General features: G+C 30.1%; 1 protein-coding gene across 1 annotated transcript; it reads right to left on the bottom strand.

The window, feature by feature from the left end:
- Positions 1-3,395: 3,395 nt before the first annotated feature.
- LOC143062870 (uncharacterized) lies at positions 3,396-23,909 on the bottom strand. Its single transcript, XM_076234690.1, has 5 exons — positions 23,589-23,909; positions 15,647-15,712; positions 9,133-9,180; positions 4,927-4,980; positions 3,396-3,734 (listed from the first exon to the last, which is right to left on the bottom strand). Exons 1-5 carry the CDS (start codon positions 23,671-23,673, stop codon positions 3,595-3,597), a joined length of 393 nt encoding a protein of 130 aa, XP_076090805.1. The 5' UTR covers positions 23,674-23,909; the 3' UTR covers positions 3,396-3,594.
- Positions 23,910-25,118: the final 1,209 nt, after the last annotated feature.

Here is a 25,118-nt window from a genome sequence, read left to right as displayed (position 1 = left end):
TACAACACATTCTGTAGTTGTATACATTAAGGAAAAAAGAAAACGGACTAAACAACACGAACCCAACAACCTTGGGATGAACTGGTGTATTTTGGAAGGATTAATAGTTCCTACTTTTGAAGGAACATCGGTGGTATTGCATATGACAAGGATCACGTGACTAGTTTTCCGATAAGCTGCACTCTGTGTTATACATGTAAAAAGACGAGATTTTGACTGCGACAATTTACACTTCACATGTGACTCTCAGAACCCATTTCTTTGGAACAGCAAAATACACCATTTGGAAATTGAAGTCATGTGTTTTAGTTTCAATCCAATCCTCTTAGTCAACCTCTAGGTGTAAGTCAATATGAACAATCCTCACTGTATTTGACAAGTTGCATCGGTATGAAATAAGGAAATGCGATAGCTCGGTGATGACAAAAATGAAAAATATTATTGACAATCTGTGATACATAAATTTCACATAGTCTATTATGCTTTAATTGCACCGATTACCCTTTCGAAGTTACATTTAGAATTTTACAATATAAATCATTGATACAGTAGCTTACTGATAAAAACAAACCACTATATATGACGTTTTGATGGGGGGGGGGGAAATTCTTTAATATTTCATCAAAAAGGACATATATACTCTTCATGTTGCTACATTGAAATGGAAATTTCACTTTTGGCAATCATCTCTTCTGTCGTAAAGTTTGGTTTTCAACTGACCTTCATTGTCAATTCTAGATGTAAATCAAGGTAAGAGGCAGACTTCACTGTTTCTGTTGTATCCTTTATCTCTAGTTTGTTGGGATATATACCTTTCATATATTCGCCATATCAAGTACACGAATGACGTACATTACGCAATTTATACTCGTCTTTATCTGGAGTTCAAAACAAAATTATCTTTATTTTTAACCGGATTACTGTAGATATCGTAGAGTTTTTTCTGCATAGGATGGAAATGACTTAATTTCAAAAATTCCAATCAAACACATTGTCACGTAATGGATTCTGAAAGCGTTTGTAAAATTAATTAAATAAGTTTGATGTATAAATAATGATGTTGATAACATCATGATGTCAACACTAACGAGTTAGATACCAGGTTGTCAATAGAATAAAGCATACTCAAAATGCCGTTAGTTTTAAAACTTAAACAAAACGACAATTAATTACTGTTACCTAACAATTAAAGTCTATAAATTGTGGTGAATGCGATTATCTAGTGTATATTGTACTTTACTTTCATATCGTTGACATGATAAAAGGTCAATGGGACTGAAATGACGATTAATGTTTTTCTCACTTTAGTATGACAAAACACATATAAGTACAAAACAATATAGACTATAGTCGAAGATATACATGTAAATAATAAAAGTTAGAGACATTCAACTCATTATTATTAATGTTTTTTTTTTTTTTTTTTTTTTTTCATTGGAATCACTGTTTGTTCTTGATTGATACTTACAGATAGTTAGGAATACAACACTATAAAATGTCGTCTGTTTTTGTTCACTTCAGTGGGTTTATTATTTGTTTTGTTGTTTTCATCTAATAGTTGATGTGTTTCCATCGGTTTTTGTTTGTAACCTGAATTTGTTTTTGTCTCAATCGATTTATGACTTTCCAACAGCGGTATACTTCTGTTGCCTTTACTTAGTCATGAAGGCATATGCATTGATCGTACTTTAGTTAATATATATTCAAGAACCTCCATGGATAATTTGATTAGTTTTCCTCTGTCAACTACATACCTGTACGAGACACGTGTGTTGTTCTAAAATGGTTCATATTGATTAATATCAGTCTTTCTTAATGTACTTGCTGCTTTATGATTTGTTGTGTATGTTCTTCTGCTAACAATCTATCTATTATTTGGATTCAGATAATTCGTTTATGAAGTTGGTCACACTTTTACTATTGACATTTACCGTTCTTTTATTGTGTGATTTCTGATCATTGGATGTGATTCATCGGTGCTTTGCATCTTGAGAAACACGACAGATGCCAAGGTGTCACCAGGTGCTGCTATTCTTGTAAAGCTAGTACGTTCAACCCGGAAGCCATGCCCACTCATAAAAGGAATGTAAATGATAATGCCTTGCGATGAGATAGTGTGATGCACGTTAATAAACCTTGCAACAACTTTATATAAGAAGTCCATAGGTATTGACTTTGAAGAAGTCTTATCCATTTTTTTATAATCTTCATTCTTTTTTTATATCTTCATTCTTTGTAAAAATAGAATTGGGCAATTGAACATTTGTTATTGTACTGAAACTAAAAGCAATAGTGTGTTGCGATGGCTTCGTGTGTGCACACGTAAGGAAAACTGATATTAATTTTTGTTTAACTCGTTTATTTTTAGATGAAATTTTCAGCCTGCAGATATTAACGAAGCATGGTGTTTTTTTTCAATAATGTATGTAGGTGAGGTTCTTTTTCGGTATTTGTTCACTTTTTATTAGTTACGTTTGTTTCGCTCCAGTGTTTTTGTTTATAAACAATATGTGGTATAATTGCCAATGAGACAGTTCTCCATAAGAAACCAAATAAAACAGAAATTAACAACTATAGGTCATCATACGGCCTTCAATAATGAGCAAGGACCATACCGCATAGCTATACAAGGCTCGAAATGACAAATGTAAAAGAATTCAAACGAGAAAACTACTGGCCTAATTCATGTACACAAAATGAGCGAAACACGAATATGTAACAAATCAACATACGACAACCTCTAAATTAAAGGCTTCAAAAAGACACTCAGTACATAACTGAGAGTACTTGTAGTGACTGACAGCTAGTCCAAAGCCATTAACAACTAATACAATAAATGTGAGTTTTTTTAGTGTTCAGTGTGGGAAGGGTATTTTAGTAAAAAAAAACAAATTCTTTAAGTATCTTTTTCATACATTCGAAATAATATCTCTGTTAATTGATTGTTAATTTCATTTCAATAATATCTCTGTTAATTGATTGTTGGTGTCATGTGTGTGTGTTACATTTCAATGTTGTGTCGTTGTTCTCCTCTTATATTTAATGCGTTTTCCTCAGTTTTAGTTTGTTACCCCGATTTTGTTTTTTTATCCATGGATTTATGAGTTTTGAACAGCGGTATACTACTGTTGCCTTTATTTACCAGCTCGCATTTTGAGATACATCTATGATTTGACGTAGTTATATGTGATTTGTTTGACGATTTTTCTATGACACGTCTTAATTTACGTAGTACATAAGGGGTGTTTAAAGATTACCAATTTGTCTCTTTAAAATTCGACATTTTTTTTTTTGGACAGATAGAAGACCTGGTCCTGTCTTAGGAGTTTTACAACGAATAATTTAAAAAGATATATCATCAAATATATTGTCAATTAATACTTTCCAAAGCTGCATATGATTTTAAGTAATATAATAAAAGAAAAAATTAATAAACCAAATGCAAAAATATATAAAATATGTCTCCACTTTGGGAATGCGTTTCCCAGCCTGATGTTGTAAGAAATGGTATAACTAGAATGTGTAAGCGTTTTAAAAATATACAATATTTATTTCATTTTTACATTACAGTCAAAATAAAAATTGAATAAGAGTTCATCGCTTTACTTGGTCGGAACCAGAGTCAAAACATTTAGATGCACATAAATCATGTTCCACTTTACACATGTCATAGATATCGTCTGACTCTCTGGAACAGGCTACAAAGTCAGGCACACAGTATTGGGAATAACATTCTGAAAAAATCAAATAATAATGATAAATATTAGAATAAGCTACAAAGGCTGGCACACTGTATTGGAAATAATATTCTGCAAAATGCAGTAATATTTATATATAAAACAATTCTTTTCATCAAACATGGAGTATAGTCAAGATGTTTCGTCAATGAGATTTAAAAACGCATGATATACAATGTATGTATAAACCATCTTGGGCTTACATAATAGTACGTACTGTACATGAAATATATTATTTGATAAATATTTTGCCGTCTTTTCTTTTAAAACATATTTGAAAAAGATTTTCCCTTTATATTGTGTTTGTTAAGCTATTACATTCTTTTATCCGCTATTGAAAAGAGGTCAATGGTTTAGCAAAGGCTTTATCCTTTTATAAGGTGTGGGCTCAAAAACGATTATTTGCAGCTCCATCACGAGGTTTGACCTTGAATGGGTTGCTTATTTTTACACCCCTTTTGAGATCTATTATTCCCTATGTATTTACATCTTTTAGCCTGTCGAATCTGTCAATGTGTTTTTAAAAATATGTAAAATGTTTAAATCTGTGTGATGGTATAAAAGGAATTTGTGTTTACTACTCCCGATTTGTATATAAAAATTATGTTTAAAGAGATATTGTACTTGATTTTTCAATTGAGCATGAGGAAAGAAAAAATAGATTATATAAATAAATTTGAGTGCTGATAATTCTACAATAAAGTGAATATTCTGATTGAACACTTTAGTGTAGATCTTCAGAATTTGATTGAGACCACTGGTTGCATATATATCAACACAAGGCCATATATTATATGCAATGTTTATGTATTTGTTTCTCAATAGAATATTAAAATTGTGTTTTACTGTAAAACGAATGATAAGAACTATATTTGAAACATGCGTAACTAGACGGTCTAGCTATATATCCTATCAATAAGGATATAAAAGAATTTAATGATGTTAGCGTATCACTATAAAGACGGGGTAATTTCATTTTCATTTTTTACTAATAACAATTGACAGAAAAAAAAGGTTTGTAATGTTTTAAAAGCTCCTCTTTCTTTCTGTTGCTTGGTAATGTTTAATTTTGTCAGTTTTTATGGAATTTTACTCTTTAAATCTACTTTGGAGTTAGTATTTTTATTTACTTTTTTTATCTAGCAGTATAGTAACATTTCTTCGAATTCGTTTTTAAATCAAAACTTACTGAATACATCAATTACCGCTTCACATCCTATGTCAGTGTCTTGCAAAGATAAACCTGCAATAAAAAAAATATAATATCACATTGCAAAATCAACCTGAGAGATTCATTTTTTTTGGCGGGTACAAACTTTCATTGATTGAGGAAATTTTATTTTTGTGGATATTTGATTTCGTGGTTTAGCCAAAGTTTGCATGCATTTCTATATATAACATTTGTAATTCGTTTGACATTGAAACGTGGTTCCCAGGTAATCATGAAATCGACGAAAATTGGTATCCAACGAATAATAATAAACCCACAGTACAGAGATAAAAGCTTTACACATGTAGACCCCTATTTAGAGAAACCTTCAATGAAGACGTTAGCCTTATTATTGTAAACCCTATTTAAAGACAAAACATATTACCTCTCTCAAATTATAACAGTATGTATTAATGTTATAAGATATTATACCATGTGGGTGTTTGTATTGTATACACCATTTAACACGTGGTACCTTATCACATTTGATATCGTATGAAAACCGGAAACCTTTGCAGAATGTTCCACTATCTAATTACCTATCCCACACAGGTAACTCTGATGTATCGAAATCAACAGTATTGATTTTTGTTTTAGCAATATTATCTAAGTTATTCAAATATTTTTTCTTCGGAAATGTAAAAGTTAAGTACATTTTGGAATCTTTTAGCAATAGAACAGCAGGCGGCATAGTACATTTCTGAAAAGACGAACTTTTTGTGAAAGAAAAAAATAATTGTTTCTTCAATACAATTAGCCTCAAAAACTACAAAATAAGCCTTTGACTTATTCATGTTATACAACTAAAGATTATGTAGTGACAATTGTCATTTCAAAGAATTAAAAATAAGACCATAGTCTCTATAAAAACTAAATGTACTTAGTTTCTCTTCTTGAAAAACAGAACTGACACGCTGTTCCATAAAAACGACAATAACCACCAGTACTCTAAAACTCAAATGCCTTATTGTTCAATCAAAAACAAAAATCTATATTACACTAAAACTCATCGTCACTATTCAAACTAAAGTTCTGCACAATGTCGATACAACACCAAAATAACTATGTTCTTATGAATCAGACATTTTTTAACAAATACAAAATGTTAAATCATTATAAGAACATCTAGATTCAACATCGAACTGGATTCAAAAGCAATAACATTGGAGTCAGTTTAAAGTGGAAATTGAGTGCTTATGCCACTTTTTTTTATTTCATTTGTGTACTTTTAAATATTAAAAGAATGTTTTATTTTTCATTGTTTTAATGTTTCTCATTGTCGGAAGTAAGAAATACAAATAACGTAAATCAGCTCATAAATCCATATTAACAACGATTTGATGAAATCCAGATGGTATATGTGACATGTGTTTTTATCCTTAAACCTTCATATTAAGTATTCATCTGTGTACCATTCAAATGGGTTTAGAACTATAGCATGAAAAGTATTGCCATGAATAAAATGAAATATATAAATATAAGTAGGTTCTATATATAAGGCTCTCACGCGAATAAATGTAAATCAATTCCTAGAAAAAATAAACGTCTCAGTATATGCAAAATTTGGGTAACAGTAGTTTACCGATGTTTAAACAGGGTCAACTGATTGAGGAAATACAAATCAAGCTAACAACAAAACCTGTAAAAATTGCAAGACATACAAAAAAGGACAAACATCAACAGCGTCAGACTCCCAAGTTATGAATAATCAACCCTCACTTCAAAATATTACAATTGAAAATAAGACATTATCGATAAAATTATGAATTATTCTGGAATTCAAAGATTTGAAACTGTCAAAACATGTGATTTGAGAGATAAACATTTCATCTCGTCAAATCCGTTTCATAATGAATCTATATAGCGTCGGTTTAGATCGCCTCTCTCATAACAAAAACAAATAAACAAATTTAAAAATACATAACACTCAGTGTCGAGAGAAGAGTACTCGTAATAAGATATTTCAATGTCAATTTTAACTAATACTGTATACAAATAATAGTTACAGTTTGAATGCAGAATTAGAGTCAAACATATAGCATTCAACAATGAGAAAATACCTATACAATATAGTTGGTTATAAAATGCTGTACATACATCATCTTTCACAAGATTAAAAATAAATAAGTACAGTATTGGAAAGTAGAATACTTGTGTAAAATAAATATAAGCTGATTTAAACAATACAATTCACAAGTATCGGGTACTAGCATCATTTAGTCATGCTAAATTACCGTCTAGAATGGGAGTGGTAGCATTTACGTTCATTTTTAATATTGTAAGTTTTACTTGCTGATCATACATCACATATGTAATGATTGAGGCTAAACACAGATGTGCCCACTTCCATTTTTGACAAAAAACATCTGCAGAAAGACATATTATGGCATATTTGATAGATTATTAATAGGCAAGCTTGAATTTGAGCATTTTTATTACTTAAATCAGTTCAAATATTTCACATAGTTTAATAGAATCCATGGAAGTAAACATGTAAATGATTAAAAGAGTCCAAAATCTTTCATCAGTTGAACCTTAATTTGAAACCAAAATCGGACCTACTCCTTTTGTGTTGATTCATCAAAACCACAGAAAACACAAAAAGACAAAACTCACGGTTATTTATAATTGTTCAACTCCACTTCAATTGAACTTCGGTGAATAGTGTTCTAATTGTCAATCATATCACTTCTCCTTATTTTTATATTAAGAGACACCAAGCACGGTAGTACAGTCGGATTTAATTTACTACAAAGATTGATGAAAACCATGTTACAAATGATTCAGTATTGCGTGTAATAAACAATTAGTACGACAATATTTGTACATTATCAGTAAAATAATTGAAAAAGTATTAAAATGCAAATAAATATTTGTTCTTTATTGAAATAAAACCGATAAAATATGTTGCTTTACGACGTATAACATGTAATTACGATAAATAACACATTACTGACAAAAAGAACTTAATGGGAATGATCAAAGGTTATGAAGGAATAACATCGTTAATTGACAACGTTATCATTGTTTATATCACAACATATACCATTCAAACTCATTGATTTTATTATAATATATCTTCTATTTATTTACCGCATTCTTTTGATTAACTTCTTGAAATAGTTCTGAACATTATTGGACAATTTTTGTAGACATCATTTTAAAAATTTAACCTCAAACAACTGTTGTCTGAGCTTGATTACTGTAGGAATAAAATAGAAAAAAACTAAACACAGCGCTAATTTGTATCTGATTGGTCGAAGTAATATTTGAAGAGCATTGTAAAAACATATTAATAAGATGATCAGATAACTAAAAGCATAAGGTATAGAAATTGTTAAGGTTGACCACTTTGTCTCTGAAATAATTTTCAATTGATATTTGAAAATGCAGTTGACAACCAGCGTTGAACATGAATTCAGGCGAAGTTCTTAGTTCACTCCATCTTTAAACACATTACTTAACACCAAATAAATTTGACTAGTCTTATAACTATGTTGCTATACTTCAATTGGTTTAAATGGGTTACGAAATTGAACACTCGTCATGAAGAGGAGATGAAATTTTAAACTGAGAATAAAAATCCGGATTGAATTAAATAACATTATCGGAAAAGCAAGACCAAACCGATGAATATATTATCACGTAATCTGCGATTTGTACTTTAGCTAACGATGATGTAGAGAGATCAATTGACTTATATTAATAACGTATATATAGTAAACTTTCTCTATAATTGACAGTTTCGTGTGTCAGTCTAAACAAGGAACTGCAAACATTACTTTCATGGGTGATTTGACATTAGTTTGCTATTTTATGTCAGATTTTACTTTTGCAGTCCTTTTACACACAGAGTCGAAGATATTCTCTGTCCGGTTACACTTGATATCACGTCACTATTAATAATATCATTTAAACCAAAATTAACAAAACTACGTATATACTTTTGCAAAAAATAAAATCTTGGATATTACAAATCCTTATTAACAAGTCTGACGTAAATAAATCATGATGAGAAGTACTCCATTTTTTTGAAAGGATAAACTCGCACACACACTTCTTTAAAAATTCTCAAGTGGTCGTAAACTGCAAAATTTAAATGGAACTTATGATGGTTTGCTAAATTCTGTCATTGTGTAGTTGGTGACATTACTGTAATTCTAAAATATATTATTTATTGCTTACCGTTTTGGTAATTTGGGACGTTTTCTAAAGATTTTTTACTCCACCATGCTGTAAAATAAATAATTTTGTTACTTTAACAAATAAAAATGCTATTTTTTTTACAATAAAATCGATATGTATGTAAACTCTAGTTATAGTATAAAATGGTTTATATATAAAAGTACTGAAGTTTTGGTATTGTTTTGTTTTTTTTTTTTGTTTTTGTTTGTTTGAGTTTTTGTATACTTTTGCGGACTTTTTGTATTCAATGAAAACATACAATATCCGAAAAACTGCAGTGTACTTTGCCACATACAATTTTTACTCATTATATTGTGTATGATTGTATTCAATGTTGTCTATCTGCTACGCTCAAACATCTACTCAACAATTAAAGCGACAGAAGGTTCTTTTGATGGTAGTAAGCAAAATCTCAAAATACAAATCTTGTAGGAGGGATAAATCGTATTATAAATCTTGTAGAACAGATACATTTCTTATTATAAACCATGTAGGATGAATACATTCTTATCATAAACCACTTTGTTTTAAAATTAGATTGGTCTTAGACAAAAATTGTTGTTAGTATATTGAACTTTTAAAATGAAACTGTATTTAAAGAATTAGTTTGTGTATGAATTTGTTTGAAGCAGACTTACTTCAAGGGCTAGTATAACAAAAAGCAATGATGCTGACATAATAGGTTAACTTCCGCTTCAAAGATGATCTAGTCTCTAAATAATCATTGATCAAGAAATTATCCCGATCTTTATTTTCTTCATCAAAGAGTTAAGGATTCTATAAATACAGTCAATATTGCTTCAAATTCGAACAAATAACTAATTGTAACATTAAAATATAGTTCACCGGACAACAGTACAAATAACGTTGTATTCTCAGTCTAAATAGTAAAGTTTTATTTTACAAAAGCGATGGGCTAAAGATACTAGAGGGATATTCAAGCTCATAACACTACAAACCATTAAAGTCTGAAATGGCCTATATCTGTACTCGACTGTACTGATTTTTACTCGACCAGTCTGAATTGGTCTGACTTTTACTTGACATTACTCGACCCCAGTCTGAACCATACTTGACTGTACTGAATCGTACTTGATCCTTATTTTTTCTGTTGAAAATAGTCTGAACTATTACTCGACCAGTCTGAAACAGTCTTAACCCATTCTTGACATGTACTCGACCTATTTTTCCAGTCTAAACCATACTTAACCAAAGGTCTGAACAATACTCGACCAGTCTGAACCATACTAGACCAAAAACCCTCTACTTTTTTTAACTGTTTAAATAAATTTAACTGACATATATAACAACAGCCAACAAAATTTATAAAAGATTTTAACCTTATATAAGAAATATATCTCTGATTATATTTAGGATAAAAAAAATATATTATATATAACTTATATAAAAAAAAGGGATAAAATTAAATAAATGAATAAAATTATTTTTCTGATTAGTGGTGAAATATAAAGTATAACCTCTGCTTGGGGCAAACTCATAAATAAGATCACAACTGGTCAGAGGTATTAAATTCTAAATAACATTGATTCAAAATTGCAACATCCTGTTTAAATTAAATAACAAGGCCTTTCAAATATACATGTATGTACTAGATAAGTAATACACGAATTTAAGAAAATAGGGCTTTCTTTTTACCTGTAAAACACACATGTACTGAGTTAATTAGAACATATTAAAGTGCTTTATGTATGCCATGTTAATTTGACAAAAAAATACTTAAATTAATTTAAAATTTTTTTTACTGTTACTTTGGAATACATTTCCTTTTTTAAAAAGGTTATCAAGGATTGCTAGGGAAATTCTATTATAATGATTATATTAAATTCTTGGTTTAATAAAACAAAACAATTAAGCTCTCATTTTTTTTAAATTCATTAAGTTGTTTTATATACTATTATACATATCTTAATAAAAAAAACATTCACTGCATTAAGTCAACTGACAACATAAATCTATACTAGGCTTAAGTTAATGGTGAAAATAGTCCAATTACCATAACATACTTCCGAAATATTCATAAAATTAGAATAATATTGAAAATATTAGTCACAATTCATTTTTTTAGATTATTTGATCAGCTTGTTTTATTTATATTTTAAAAGTTGATATATATTATTATGTAAGTGTTGACTAATATTGAGTTGAAGTTATATTATGATTGATTATAGTGGAATTTTAATTTCAAAACTGTATTGAATACATTTTTAATTTCAAGTTGTTGTTTAAATTTCATTTTTATTAAAAAAAAAATCCTAAATTGATAAAATTCAGTTAATAGATACAAAGAATAGGTCTAGTTTGGTTAAGACTTGGTCGACTATGGTTCAGACTCGGTCGAGTATGGTTGAGACTAGGTCGAGTACGGTTCAGACTTGGTCGAGTACAGTTCAGACTCGTATAAAACGGTTAAGTACTGGTCAAGTACACATTCATACTGTTAAGTATGGTTCAGACTACAGTCGAGTATTATCAAGTAAATCTCAGACGAATTCAGACTGGTCGAGTAAAAATCAGTACAGTCGAGTACAGATATAGGCCATTTCAGACTTTTAATGGTTTGTAGTGTAAATCGAAACAACGCTAGAGCTAAAAAAGAAAAGGACAAACCCAGAAACAATAGTACACAAGACACAACATAGAAAACTAAAGACTAAGCAAAACCAACCCAAACAACAACTTGGGTTAATCTCAAGTTCTCGGAAATTGTAAGCAATTCCTGCTACACATGTGGCACCAGTCGTTACAACTGTGTTTTGATATTTTACAAATACTAGTCATTTATTTCAAATTGAAATATTTACGCACTAATATGAGTTTCTTTCCAAAAATGTACTCGAGTTAGTTTTGAACAGTAATTATCCCAAAAATCTGACATCTGACATGTTTTTTTTTGTAATTTATTTTTATTTCATCTGACATGTTGTTGTTAAATTGAAACTTGATTGGGTTAGTTTGGATAAGTATTTAGTTTTCTATGTAATTTTTTGGTACTGTTGTCTATCTTTTGATTGTATTTCAATTTTTGACATAGAATGGCAGTTTGTTTTCGACTTATGAATTGAATATCCTTTTGTTATATGTTGTCTCTTTAAAAATATAAAGTTGCCTTATCTATTTTGGATAACCTTACTTCCCCTTAAGTTTTTCAGAAGCTATTATCGTCTAAGTTTCAGGTTTTTTCGAAAGGTGAGATGAAACAAATTCCTCGTTTTGGTTTGAAAAATGTATTATACTTTTAAGTCTTTATATAATTACAAAATATTCTCGATATTTTTGTGTTTATCTTTAAACATATATTTAACTACAATAATATAGCAATATGATACCGATTATTCTATGCAGAAAATGTTTGATCATCGTGTCGTCAATTGTCATTGCTTGTCAATAAATTTACCTTAACAAAACATTCGAGAGTAAAATTAACGTTAGACTTTCATTGAACAGCATTTTAGAGTTGGTTTAAGCATTTGGAATGTATAGAACAAAACAGGATTTAGATATTACTTTCGAACAAAAAACACAAAACCATCTAGAACACCAGACGATTATGCAATTCTATGTTTTGCCATTTATTCTCATAGGTTTGGTCATAATTACAAAGTTTTCATCATACTAAGGACTGTTTTACCCAAAACATATATAAAGTTTGCTGTATTTGGCAAAACCTTTTTTGCAATTTTTGAATCATCCTCAACGTCGTACTTAATTTGGACTTTTTATGTTTCAACGTCATTGAGTCTTTTGTAGGCAAAACGCGCGTTTGGTGTACAACATGTTAAGTCTGGTATATGTGTAGAGTTTTTATATGTAGCTGCGATAGAAATAATTCAGTATTACCAAAGTAATTTTTCAAGAAGTCAAGTAAATGCTACTTACAATACTTAAGCGGTTAATAGTTCCTTAGATGTTTTGAATTACTGCTTTTATCCCATGAAGACATTAACAATTTGGTAATCAGATGGGTTTAGTTCGTGCGTTCGTTTAAAATGAACTTTATGGGTTTATTGAATTCAGTCTCGTTTTTACTGACTTCCTGATTTCATTGAATGCCATACTTTTTCTGCAGAGAAAATTTACAGACTTATTTCGTCTGGCTTTATTAAGAAATAAAGATTGAAAGTTGTTAGTCAACTCAGCAATAAATGTGGTTCCTATTGATGACACTTATTTTACCCAAAACATTGTTTTGTAGACGTAACATGACATAACAAATAAACTCATCAAAGATACCAGGACTAAATTTTGTGTATACGCCAGGCGCACGTTTCGTCTACAAAAGACTCATCAGTGACGCTCGAATCCAAAAAAGTTAAAAAGGCCAAATTTTATTTATTAGATAATATCAAAATGTCTGTTTCAGACCCAAAATCACTGTCTGATGCTCTGTACTAATTCTGCCTCGTACCAATGAATGAACAAAAGAACATAAAAAAGAGAGAGAAAATGACATCTTAGATATATGGTGGACAAGAACTGGGTCAATATCCCTAATTCTCCTCGAAATGAGGAACTCTAAAGTTGTCTGTAAACAAATAATCTCTGTGTAGTGATATTTGGCATGTTTCTATTATTTACAAATGACCTAGCTTACCATTTGTGGTGATTAGGAAAGAAAAGGAACATAGAATAAATGTATAAATAAAAACTATGGAGCTATTAAATGTGTTCAAAGTATTAAATTTTCAAAACACTTCTTGTCTCAAAAAAGGTTGTTTTTTTACCACGAGAAGCCGCATCACGAAAGGATGTTCGGGGTATGCTAATTTATGGCAAAAGTAATCTCTCTTTGTATCCCGAAAATTTAACCACATATGTGAAAATGTCACAGTTTCGAAACACGCTATGCATCAAAACGACGCGTGAAACAATACGTATATCCTGGAATTTTCTACTTCATTAAATTTAAAATAAAGGTTTTTAAGCAATATATATTCTCATATTAATAAATTATCACTTAGTTTCTGTCACAAGTAGAATAATTTAATAAATTATTGTATATGAAAAGGTTTTAAAAAAATATATGTTAAAAGTACTGTTAAAAATGACAAAGAAAGTTAAATGGAAGCAGGGCCTATTTCTACAAATTGGAAACAAAAATTAATTCAGTAATATATCTTCATATTTAGCCATGGCGTTGTCAGTTTGTTTTAGATTTATGAGTTTGACTGTCCCTTTGGTATCTTTCGTCCCTCTTTTATGAGAATGCGATAAACTTTGTGATAGTGGTAGAAAGTTCATTCTTCATATTTCTCCAAATAAGTTTCGTAGGTATTTTTCATCTATTTTGACTTTACAGATACAAATTGTTTTGTAAAATCATACAAAAAGAAAAACGTTTATGTTTTTAAAATTTATAAACATTTCCTCCGGGGTTTTTATTATCAGATGAAAATACAAATTGTGTCTAAGTATCATAATAGATTGTGTAAAAACAGCCTCATATTTGTGTTCAATGCCGTTTAGATTGGAAGTGTTAATTAAATTATTGACAAATACACAATAGATTCAATTAACACTTTGAACGAAATTGACCTTTTACTTAAAGTATAACAGAATCAATTGAAAACATTCATACATATGTTCATATTAATACTATCTGAACCAATGTAATGGCATCAGATATAGCGTAAGTTTTAAATAATACAGGTAAAGGCTAAAGGAACAGTTCAATTATAGAGAGCAATATTTCTAACTTATTTGAATTTTGATTGTTTTTTCTTTAAGCTTAACGCTTTGTATATTGTTTCAGAGATCAAAAATAGGAAATGATATCACGAAATACTAAAAACTGAAATAACGTTGCAATGCAACGTTCTCATGTCTGTCCGCATCATTTTTTCAATGAGATTGAAACAAAGTCGTTCATACAATTCCTCATCAAACAATTACCCTTATGTTTTATACAGTGAAAAAAGATAGGGCGAAAGATGTTAAAGAAATATCAAATTAGTTAAGTCCAATATAACCCGACACCTCCGTTACATTAGAAGAAAAGAATAAAAGACAAAACACAAAGTTCACTGTTATGTTGTATTTTATATTATACCACAAAAAATATGTTCTAAAGACAAATTACCAATGAAAAGTATATTGGATATTAATTTTTTTATACTGACTTCTTCAACGTGAAGATCAGCTTTTGCAAAAGAGTCTGCTAACTATAATGGCTAATCTAGTCAGTACCGTAAACAAAAAACGTAAAAGTAGGAAACACTATATATGGTTAATATTCTACTCGCTCCGACTAAAATAGTCCTCACTACATCAGAAGCGGACCGTTTTTGGTTTAAAACTTATGAGTGTTGGGAAAAAAAAGAATCTTATCTATAAACAATTTACGTCACAACTATGTCAGGTATGATTCACATAAAAAAAAACTAAACTTTTGAAGCAACAAATAGTAAATAAGCATATGTATCACCAACAACAATAAATACACAAAAAAGCAACTCTGCAACAATAGAGACAATAAACCCATTGAGGATCTACTTACAATTTCTTTTTTCTAGAGACATAGGAAAATATTCTTCGTCTGATATACTGCGCGCTTCTGTAACACCTAAAATATAGAACAAAAAACATAAGTAATAAGACAAGTGTTTAAACATTTAGAGAACTATTGTTTGCTTTGGGTTGTTTTCTTATAACCAAGGTGCTGTCGCCCTTTCTTCAACTTGTTTTTTTCAAATTTTCTACTTAATATCAATTCAACATTTTCAATGCATTCAATTAATATTGTATTTACCTAATTCCAAACACACTTCTCAATTTTATGCTGCTCAAGATCACTTGTTTTTGAATATGTAGTTTTATTCTTGATCTTGGAATGACAAAGCTACGTAAATGTTATGTGAGGGTTAATGTAATCTTTGTATTTGTACCGAATTTTAAACATTTGGAATCTTTGATGATGCAAAATCTTCCCACACCTCTCGTTCAGCTCTCTTATGAAACTCTTGAGAGTAATATTTTACAAATTTTCTCCATTCTTTTTATCACGAAAATCCTATAAGATGTTTTTCCTTTCAGCTTAAATCTCTTTTGATATAGATTTGTTAATGGTTTTCCACGGTTTTCTCATAAAGTGATTGTTTTACTAGTTCATGCCGGTGCTTCGTGGAGCTGGGATTACTTTAATTTGTTTATGAAGTTAGAAATTAAGAGGCTTAACAGTTAATTAAATGTAGGATGTAATTAAGAATTTTCAGCATGTTTGCTAGTGCGGGTGAATATGGTGTTTAAGCCAATTTGGCATCATATGATTATGACAAAAGTATGACTGAGAGGATCGTGCCGTTGCAGAATAATTTAATGGGAAGTCTTTGGATTGATCTTAATAGATTATGTACTGTTAATGGAGAGAGTATAATACATTGATTTGTTAGCAATGTAAAGATGAGAATAAATCAGGATCTTTAAGACAGAAAAGTCTAAGATGATCTCTACATAATGTGTAATTATTATAGTTAAGATAGGCTTACTTGACTAGATCTTGTCTTTTTCTTGTTTTACAGGGTTGCATAATTATTAATATGAAGATTTATAATAACGTTAAATCTTTATATTATTATAGGTTGGCAAATGTCTTCAAAAAGGGAAAATTATTAGGCATCCATATAAAAACATGAATGTTTTGATCGAATTGGATAACATGTGCAACATGTTTAAAAATATTACTATAGTTCAATAAATTAAGCATACACTAATGTATTGGTTGCTGTACAACCAGGTATATAAGAGACTTAACGATCGATACATTTGTTAATAAAAAAAGACAACTGATAAAATTGAGCCTTAAAACAAAAGATTGAATTGAAATTTTACACGGTCAATTATAAAGCTTTAATCAAATAAAAGAAAAAGCAAATGTCTAATATATATACATGGAAAAAAGTATTGCAACACCAAATCGAAATTCAAATTAAAAAAAAACCTTTTAATATTTTGTGATATAATTTGTTGAAATAGAACTAGTTAAACATTATTTATATATCACCTGAGTTTAATCAATAAATATCGACTCGATAAATTCTTATCTGCACATGCAACTACTGTACTCGTAAACAATAAAACATATGTTTTTATCCTCATTGTTTTCAACACTTTAAATAACCAAGTTTATTTTGTTTTGTGATTGACACCTTGTAATTGGTCACCCACAACTCATAACTTCATCAAGATAGCAGATACTAAGCATGAGAGAAGCAGGTATGTCGCTGTGACAATTGCACCTTTGTTGGTCATCACCATTCCACTGTAAGTTGTTTGGAGAATAAAAATCAGGCAACAAACGATGTAAAAGACCTTCCTAGATCAGGAAGACCCACTATAACATCTGTTAGGGAAAATCAAGCACAATGAAGGTTGGTCAGAAGGAAACCAATTGCAAACAATACAATCCAAAAAAAGAGAGTGATGACCATACAAGAGCCTTTAAACAAGAACTGTTCAAGATCGGCTCATCGCTACTGTTTATCGTGCGATAAGACCATTTTGGGAACCTTTGTCTACGAACAGAGACACTGTTGCCAGTTTCCAATGTAGTGCAGAGCCCGCCATAGTTGGAAATTAGCATCGTGGAGGAAGATCCATTGTTCCAATGGAATTCAGATAATCCTCCTTGACCCTGTCGTATCCCGGACTTGAACCATATCGAGCATATATGGAGCACTATTGGGCGTAAAGTGCTCGGAGGGACACCCCAAATCAAACACGTCTTGAAATAAACAATACCCTTAATCAGGAATGGTTGCTGCTACCTTAGCAACAAATTAGTCGACTTATGGCAGGAATCAGAAGACGTAAAGAGGCCGTTATCCGTTTGAATGGAGGCTACGCACAGAGTACTATTTTTTTTTCGTATAACGAGCAACCATGATGTGAACAATCATTTAAATTTTGAAATGTCAGACATGGTAAAGTTCAACTAAAGTAAAAGTTGTAAAATGCATTTTTGTTGTACAAAAAACACTTCATTTTGTTATAAAAATTTTGGTTCGATAAAACATTTTTTTTTCATACATTTTTTGTTCGTTTAAATGCCGATGTTATCATTAATTAGATTTCAATATTATTTTACAAATATTTTATCATACTTTATTCAAAATAAGTAATCAAGGTGTTGCAATACATTTTTCCAGGTGTATATATCAAGTACATAGATACCTAAAATCATCATACATCCGAAACAAATATGTAGAGAACAACCAACGGAAACATTTGAGATGATTTTATTTTACTTTTTGTTGATATGAACTGCGAAGGATAGTAATATGTCTCAACGACCTGTTTATGCGATAACACATATACCCTTTTTCCGGGGAATTCAAATATACTCAATAATCTTAAAAATGGGTTTGGACGAAAGAGAATAATGATCATAATATATTTTTATATTAGATCAAAATATAAGTTTTTCCAGTGTGGTATTTTTGTAACTGTAGAACTATCAGGATATACGATTATTGATTCCTGTTGGTATAATTGATAGTAATATGATAAGGATGGAGATTCATATTAACATAAAAACAAATGACATTGATTTCAGTTAAAAGGACACGTGTTTGGGCAATCTTTATTAAATACGTCCAAAATCAAACACGTGTGTATCCAAACATGATACTGATTCCTGCCTTCAGCTTTTCAAACTTAAACGTGAAATCATTAGTTCTGTGCCAAAAAGATGTTAAGCAAATCCCAAAAGCAGTTTTGTAGGTCTAGGGTTCAAAGTTTCACTGGTGAGTTTTTTTGTAGACAAAAAAGGAGTAAGGCGTACGCAATTTTGAGTTTAGTATCAATGATGAGCTATTTATGTCAGACAATTGTTTTCCGCCAAAAACAAATGGCCAACGGTTAAAAGAATTAAGTATATTTCATGGTTGCATGATTAAAAATGAGATAAACACAAGATTACACATTTGGGTATTTTTTCTATTATTCATGTTTTCACAACTTGTCTAGCCACTATGGAATTAAAAACTTAGTTCTAATATTAGCAAGTCGCTTGCAATCGAATTTCTCATGAATATCTAAAAATGAAAAATATCATACACATCAATACCTTAGCCGTATTTGGCACAACTTTTTGGAATTTTAGATCCTCTGCAACCTTGTACTTGTTTGGCTTTATAACTATTTTGATCTGAGCGTCACTGATGAATCATATGTACACGAAATGCGCGTCTGGCGTATTAAATTATAATACTAGAACCTTTGATAAACTTTTATCAACATAGGGAAGTAATATTTAAGTAATGTTTGTGTTTTTATTTCATTTCTTAGGTTTCATGATTTGTTCATGTTTTGTTTTTTTGTGATTTACAAAATGTCAATATGTGTTTTTTACTGCATGGTAATAAACATAAAACCTAATTAATATTTAAAAAATGTCAAAGTAGATCAACTTCTGTTGCTTTTTATATATTATACGTTTATATTTTACTGAATGTCATGACACTGACTGGAATCATTCACTTTGTACTTTAATTTTATTAGGAAATATCAAGACATGGTAATATATTTGAATATAGTTAAATATTTTTTTCAATTTTCTTAATTTGAAATCAATATTTGCTCTGAAATCTTTTTCAATATCTTTAAAAGGCGTTTAATTTTCATCATTTGTAGTTTGTTCTTCTTTTCCAAACTTTTAATTCCTGATGTATTCTATCGTATTTTAGTTAGCACTTCTTTGAACTATAATTACATAAACAGATCAACTGAATACGAAGACAGGGGTTGAGTTTGTAGAAGGTTTATCGAATGTTGTTCTCCTTCATATGTTTCCTATGCAGTTAATATAAAAAGAAGATGTGGTATGGTTGTCAATGCGACAACACTCCATAATAAACTTAATGACACAGAAATTAACGACTATAAGTCACCATACGACATTCAACAATGTGCACAGCTCAAACCGTATAAAAATGGTTATGATAGTTCAACCATTGATTTATCCTGCTGCATTTTATTGTGACTTCGCTGTGTAAATGTGTTGTTTGAAAAGCATTTCATGAAGCAAGAACTATTGTGTTACTCTCAATTAACTTAATTATATGATGTCTTTTTTGGACAACAGTACATTTCTGCTTCCTTATTTAACATTTTTCAAAGTATATGCTATATGCCATCTTATGCAACATGTTTATAAAACAAACAATATATTTCTCGCTGTGTTAAAGACCCATTGGTGGCTTTATGTTTTTTTCTGCTTTTTGGTCGGGTTGTTGTCACATAAACACCTCCCTCATTTCAATTGTCAGTTTTACCAAAACACTTGTTATTTCTTTCATTTGATTTTGTTTCCTCGGAGTTCAGTTTTTTTTTGTGATTTTACTTTTACACCTGTCATTGTAGTTACAGTTAGCTTGCCTCTGGTGTTTGATGTCGGTTTGGCATATTTCTTCCTCAGTTTTTGTGTCTGTTACCTTGAGAAATTTGATCATTAGATAACTATTTAGCCTAAAATTCTCAATTTTTTTATATTGAAAAATGAGCCTAGAAAAAAACTTATTTATAAGGTATTGATTAAATGAAATTAAGACATATGTTATGAGCTAAAACAGAAACCAATGAGAATGATAAGATGAGAATGAGTAATACTGTCATAATAATGCGTTTACCCTAGATTCCTTGGTTTTCTAAATGTCTTAGTGTGGCAGTCTCATTGACCATCTCTCAATATCTACTTTCAAAGACATCTGAACTAGCTTATGAATGAATCAATTATCGATACTCTAAAAACAAAACTGAAGCATACTAAATTCCCATTGATCTAATTAATTTTCTAGAATTTACCTTTTTGGAATGCTAAAATCAAGAATTTGAAAAAAAAGGGAATGATATAGATAAAATGTAAAAAGCATTTCATTTGCTTTTGACAGATAAGCATGTCGTGCTCCACAAAGCACAAATTCGATGATGTCAACGTCGAGGAGATTTGTGGTTAGATAGATGTTTAACTGTGTACAATGAGGACTCAAAACTTAAACTTGGATAGACAATACCCTACAACGAAACAGAAAAAGTTCGTAAAGTTTATAAGGTAGGAGATGCATAAAGAGGGATAGCAATTTGTACTTTAGTCGACAAAATTCTTTATGGAAATCAAAAGTATCTGCAATTTATAAAATAGTAGATATATAAATGTACAAAATGGGCCAATATTCGAACTTGTGTATACGTTACTCTTTTAAAGAGTCGAAAGATACCGTACGGTTTTAAAACCCAGTAATCGACAACAAAATGAAAATGTCATTGCAAAATGCAAAAACAATCAAAAGGGACTGAGCAACTCGAACCCACTGAACACTTTTGGTTGATCTCATGTACCCCGGAAGGGTAAGCAAATTTTACCCTGCATGTGACAATCGTCTTGTTTCACATGATAGGTATAATTCTAGAGTACGTTCGAGGTGAAAAGGACGAGATGGTGGTAACGACAATTGAAACATATCCGTCGTCATCTGTGAAACAGATTTTCCGTAACGTTCATGAAATTTCGAAGGGATTTTCGTCAAGTTTGTTCTCAGCCAACCTTCATTGTCAATTTCTAGATGGAAGTCAAGATATGATTTAGACTCTATCCGTTGTGTATTCTTTTTAAAGTTTAATTGTTTCCACTTTTTTTGTAATTTATTGTATCACCTTTTTACAGGAAAATGGATATAAAAGAGGATGAGCACATTTGGTGTACATGGGAATGCCGATAAGTCGAAAAATACGTCATCCAAACGTTACTTATATGGTCATAAAAAAGGCATATAAAAATTTTCTATATGATAATGACCTGTGTAGAAAGGTTAATTCACATTTGTACATGAGCAGATAATACTCTAACGATATAAATTAAATGGTTTTCTTTATTTGGTTCATATGGTATATCACACCATATAACTCTGCAGAAATAGGGATCCAAATCCTACTTCAGATGACATTTCTCTAGCAAGCCAATCAAAAAAGGTCTAGGCTCCGTGTTGAAGACCGTACCTTGACCTATAATGACTTACTTTTATAAATTGTGACTGGATGGAGAGTTGTCTCATTCCACATCTTCCTATATCTAATTAATCTTTACGGTAAGATATACGTAATATGGAGGTTCGTTTTACAATATAATCAAACTTTTCTAATAATTATGAGCTATGAAATTCGCCACCAAATGAGCAGAAGAGATATTAACTATGGTTCTTTATTTCAAATCAAGTTTTAGTTTGATATTCTGGTTTTTTTCCCCCGCTTTATCGATTTTTTACTATTGCACAGCGGTATACTATTGTTGCCTTTATTACGTTGACTATGCTGATTTGTGACAACCGAAAAGTTTAAATAACTATGAGATAGTAGATACTGAACTGTATGAAAAGAGGCATAAACAATCGTACTTAATTGGACAATCCTCTAACATGAGAAATCAAAAGTTCCAATTGTTTATAATTTGATCAATATGGTACCAATTCTTATATATATATATACCACACTGTGTTATAAGTTGGATCCAATAGTCCACTTTTGTAAAACACGCTTTACATTATGACGTACAGTAATAAATAAACTCATCATAGATAAATGTATATATGACATGGCGAACTTTGTTTGAAATATGCAAATTTTAAAATATGTTTATTTATCATATTTTTATGAAGTTTAGAGATGTTAGCTGTTGAAAACTGAAAACTGAGGTACATGTATCAGAAATAAGTCAAAAGACAAAAATACAGAACACTAAATTTTAAACGGAAAGTTCATTAGCAAAGGGAAAGTCAAAAGTTCAAACACATAAAACTAATGTATAACAACGGTCCTCTTAACATCCCCACTTAGTGTCTTAAAACAATTTCAGTAAATATTCATCACACAGATAGATGGATGTCTTAGTAGTCGTAGTCGGGGTTTTATATGAATGGATCGTCGAATCCTGTTCTCTTTTTTAATAATCCAGAGATATAGAAAACAGAATTGATGTTTTCAACCATTGCATGCCAAATTAAATTTCAATTAAATTGTCTTTAATTATTGAATGATCAGATTCTGTCTTGCAGATCTAGATTTGTAAAAATGATATTGAAATTATTATATAACTAAAATATGATTTAACAAGTAAACATATTAATATAGATCAAGGTTACTTCTGTTCACACTTGTCTTGGAATCAGTATATTATCTTTAATATTTGTAAAAACGAATCTTACAAAAACAAATATACTTTTCTTTTTCCTTGTTTTTATTAAATGTTACAATATAATTAAACTGAAATGCACAAAAAGGGAAGTATCTACTAGCATTGGTAAATAAGATATACTTATTTGTTGGATTCAAAATTCTTTTTCAATGTAATATGTATCTAATTTATAAAAAAAACTATTTGTGAGTGAACTGTTTAAAATAATTAAGATATATAAAGAAATCATATACTTTACCTCAAAAGGTTTACTTACCAATCGGACAGACCAGTAACATCCATATTAGAAAACAACATGAAAAGTAGACCATTTGTAAGTAAAGTTCTGATTTTGTCCGCATATTTTAGTCAGTGTCACTGCTATGAATATCACCTTTTTATGATCTTCTTTTTGTTAAATAGTTTAAAATATTCACAAAAAATTGATGAGTGAAATCCAATAATACGTCTATAAGATTTTGATTCTAGAATTCATCAGCATGTTTTTGATGGTAGATTATGTTGACAGTACAAAGTCGTTTTCCTTGCTACGTCTTTTTATTCATACGTTTGTGTGTGCGTGTCAGTTGTTTTTACCACGCGGCTTTAAAAGTATTCAGAGGATATGATTCGTTGTTCAATCACTTTAAGGTGTCATAAAATAGGTGTCAGAAAGGCGTAAACACACTGGTGATAAAAAAAGGACGATGAATACCTGCAATTAAGGGCACTGGTTAGAAATAAGAATCTATAATGACAAAAGGAAATCAATTATTTATACATCTCATAACTTGCTATATTTGTGATTTAATGTCATTTTCATTAGCTTATAAGAATAATAACATTCGGAGCGTTACAGTAACGTATATTTCTGCTTCGATCAGTAATTAATACATAGCATTTTGAGCACATGTTTTAAGAGGAATAAATTGTACTAATCTGTTAATCCAAATGCAAACTTTCAGAGAATATACAAAATACATGACAAAGACTTCAAAGTTATGCTCTTTTTTATATATTTTTTTTTTTTACTGATTTCAGTTCAATTGACATAATTATCACTGATGAAATTTTTGATGTAATGTAAAAAGTTTAAGTTGAAAGTATACTCTTTAGTAATTGTAACCAATTGCAAAGATTCACTCATCCAAAAGTTCAGAATTACTAAGTCATATCTATGTTTACTGAAGGGATCTCTCGTTATAAAAAGTAAAATAACAACAATACCGAACTCCGAAGAAAATTCAAAACGAAAAGTCCGTTATCAAATGTCAAAATCAAACTCTCAAACGAATGGATAACATCTGTCATTCCTAGGTTGGTACAGACGTTTCTTATGTAGAAAATTTTTTGTATTTATATAACATCCCATTTGAGTGATTTAATTTTAGAGTACATTACGACACCATTTGCCATTTCTCGAAAACCAATTCAAATTGAAATTTTGGTATCTAAATAATTAACTCTTCTTCTGTGACGAGTTTCGTTAAGTCATCACAAAGTTAAAATTACATTTTTCTTTTTCCTTTTAGTCATTAAGCTTCTCATGTGTTCCTGTATTTATTTATCCTTGACTTGTTATAATTTTTATTGAGCTTTCCTGACAATGTTAAATCTAGACAAGCGTTTCTTCTGGTTGAATTCAATAATTCAAAGTTGGGTTTAATGCATGTATATTGATCTTATTTTCCCTTTGTTGTGCCACTCATGCTCAGCATATGAAAATCGGAAATGAATTAAAATTAGTGGAAGTTTAACGTTAAATTGTACATAATATTGATAAGAGATTTTTGTGCAATAGATAAAG

The sequence above is a fragment of the Mytilus galloprovincialis genome, chromosome 1, assembly GCF_965363235.1.
Source record: "Mytilus galloprovincialis chromosome 1, xbMytGall1.hap1.1, whole genome shotgun sequence".
In the NCBI taxonomy this organism is placed as follows: Eukaryota; Metazoa; Mollusca; class Bivalvia; order Mytilida; family Mytilidae; genus Mytilus; species Mytilus galloprovincialis.
The sequence above is the reverse complement of the archived record's forward strand: the minus strand, read 5'-3'. Positions and strand labels throughout refer to the sequence as shown.

Bases quoted from the DNA above. Each gene is read 5' to 3' on its own strand.
- LOC143062870 (XM_076234690.1), bottom strand. From the start codon at position 23,673: ATGCGGACAAAATCAGAACTTTACTTACAAATGGTCTACTTTTCATGT. The intron at 15,713-23,588 runs GTAAGTAAACCT...TCTATATTTTAG, and splicing joins GTTACTGGTCTGTCCGATTG to GTGTTACAGAAGCGCGCAGT. The intron at 3,735-4,926 runs GTAAGTTTTGAT...TGATTTTTTCAG, and splicing joins AGCGGTAATTGATGTATTCA to AATGTTATTCCCAATACTGT.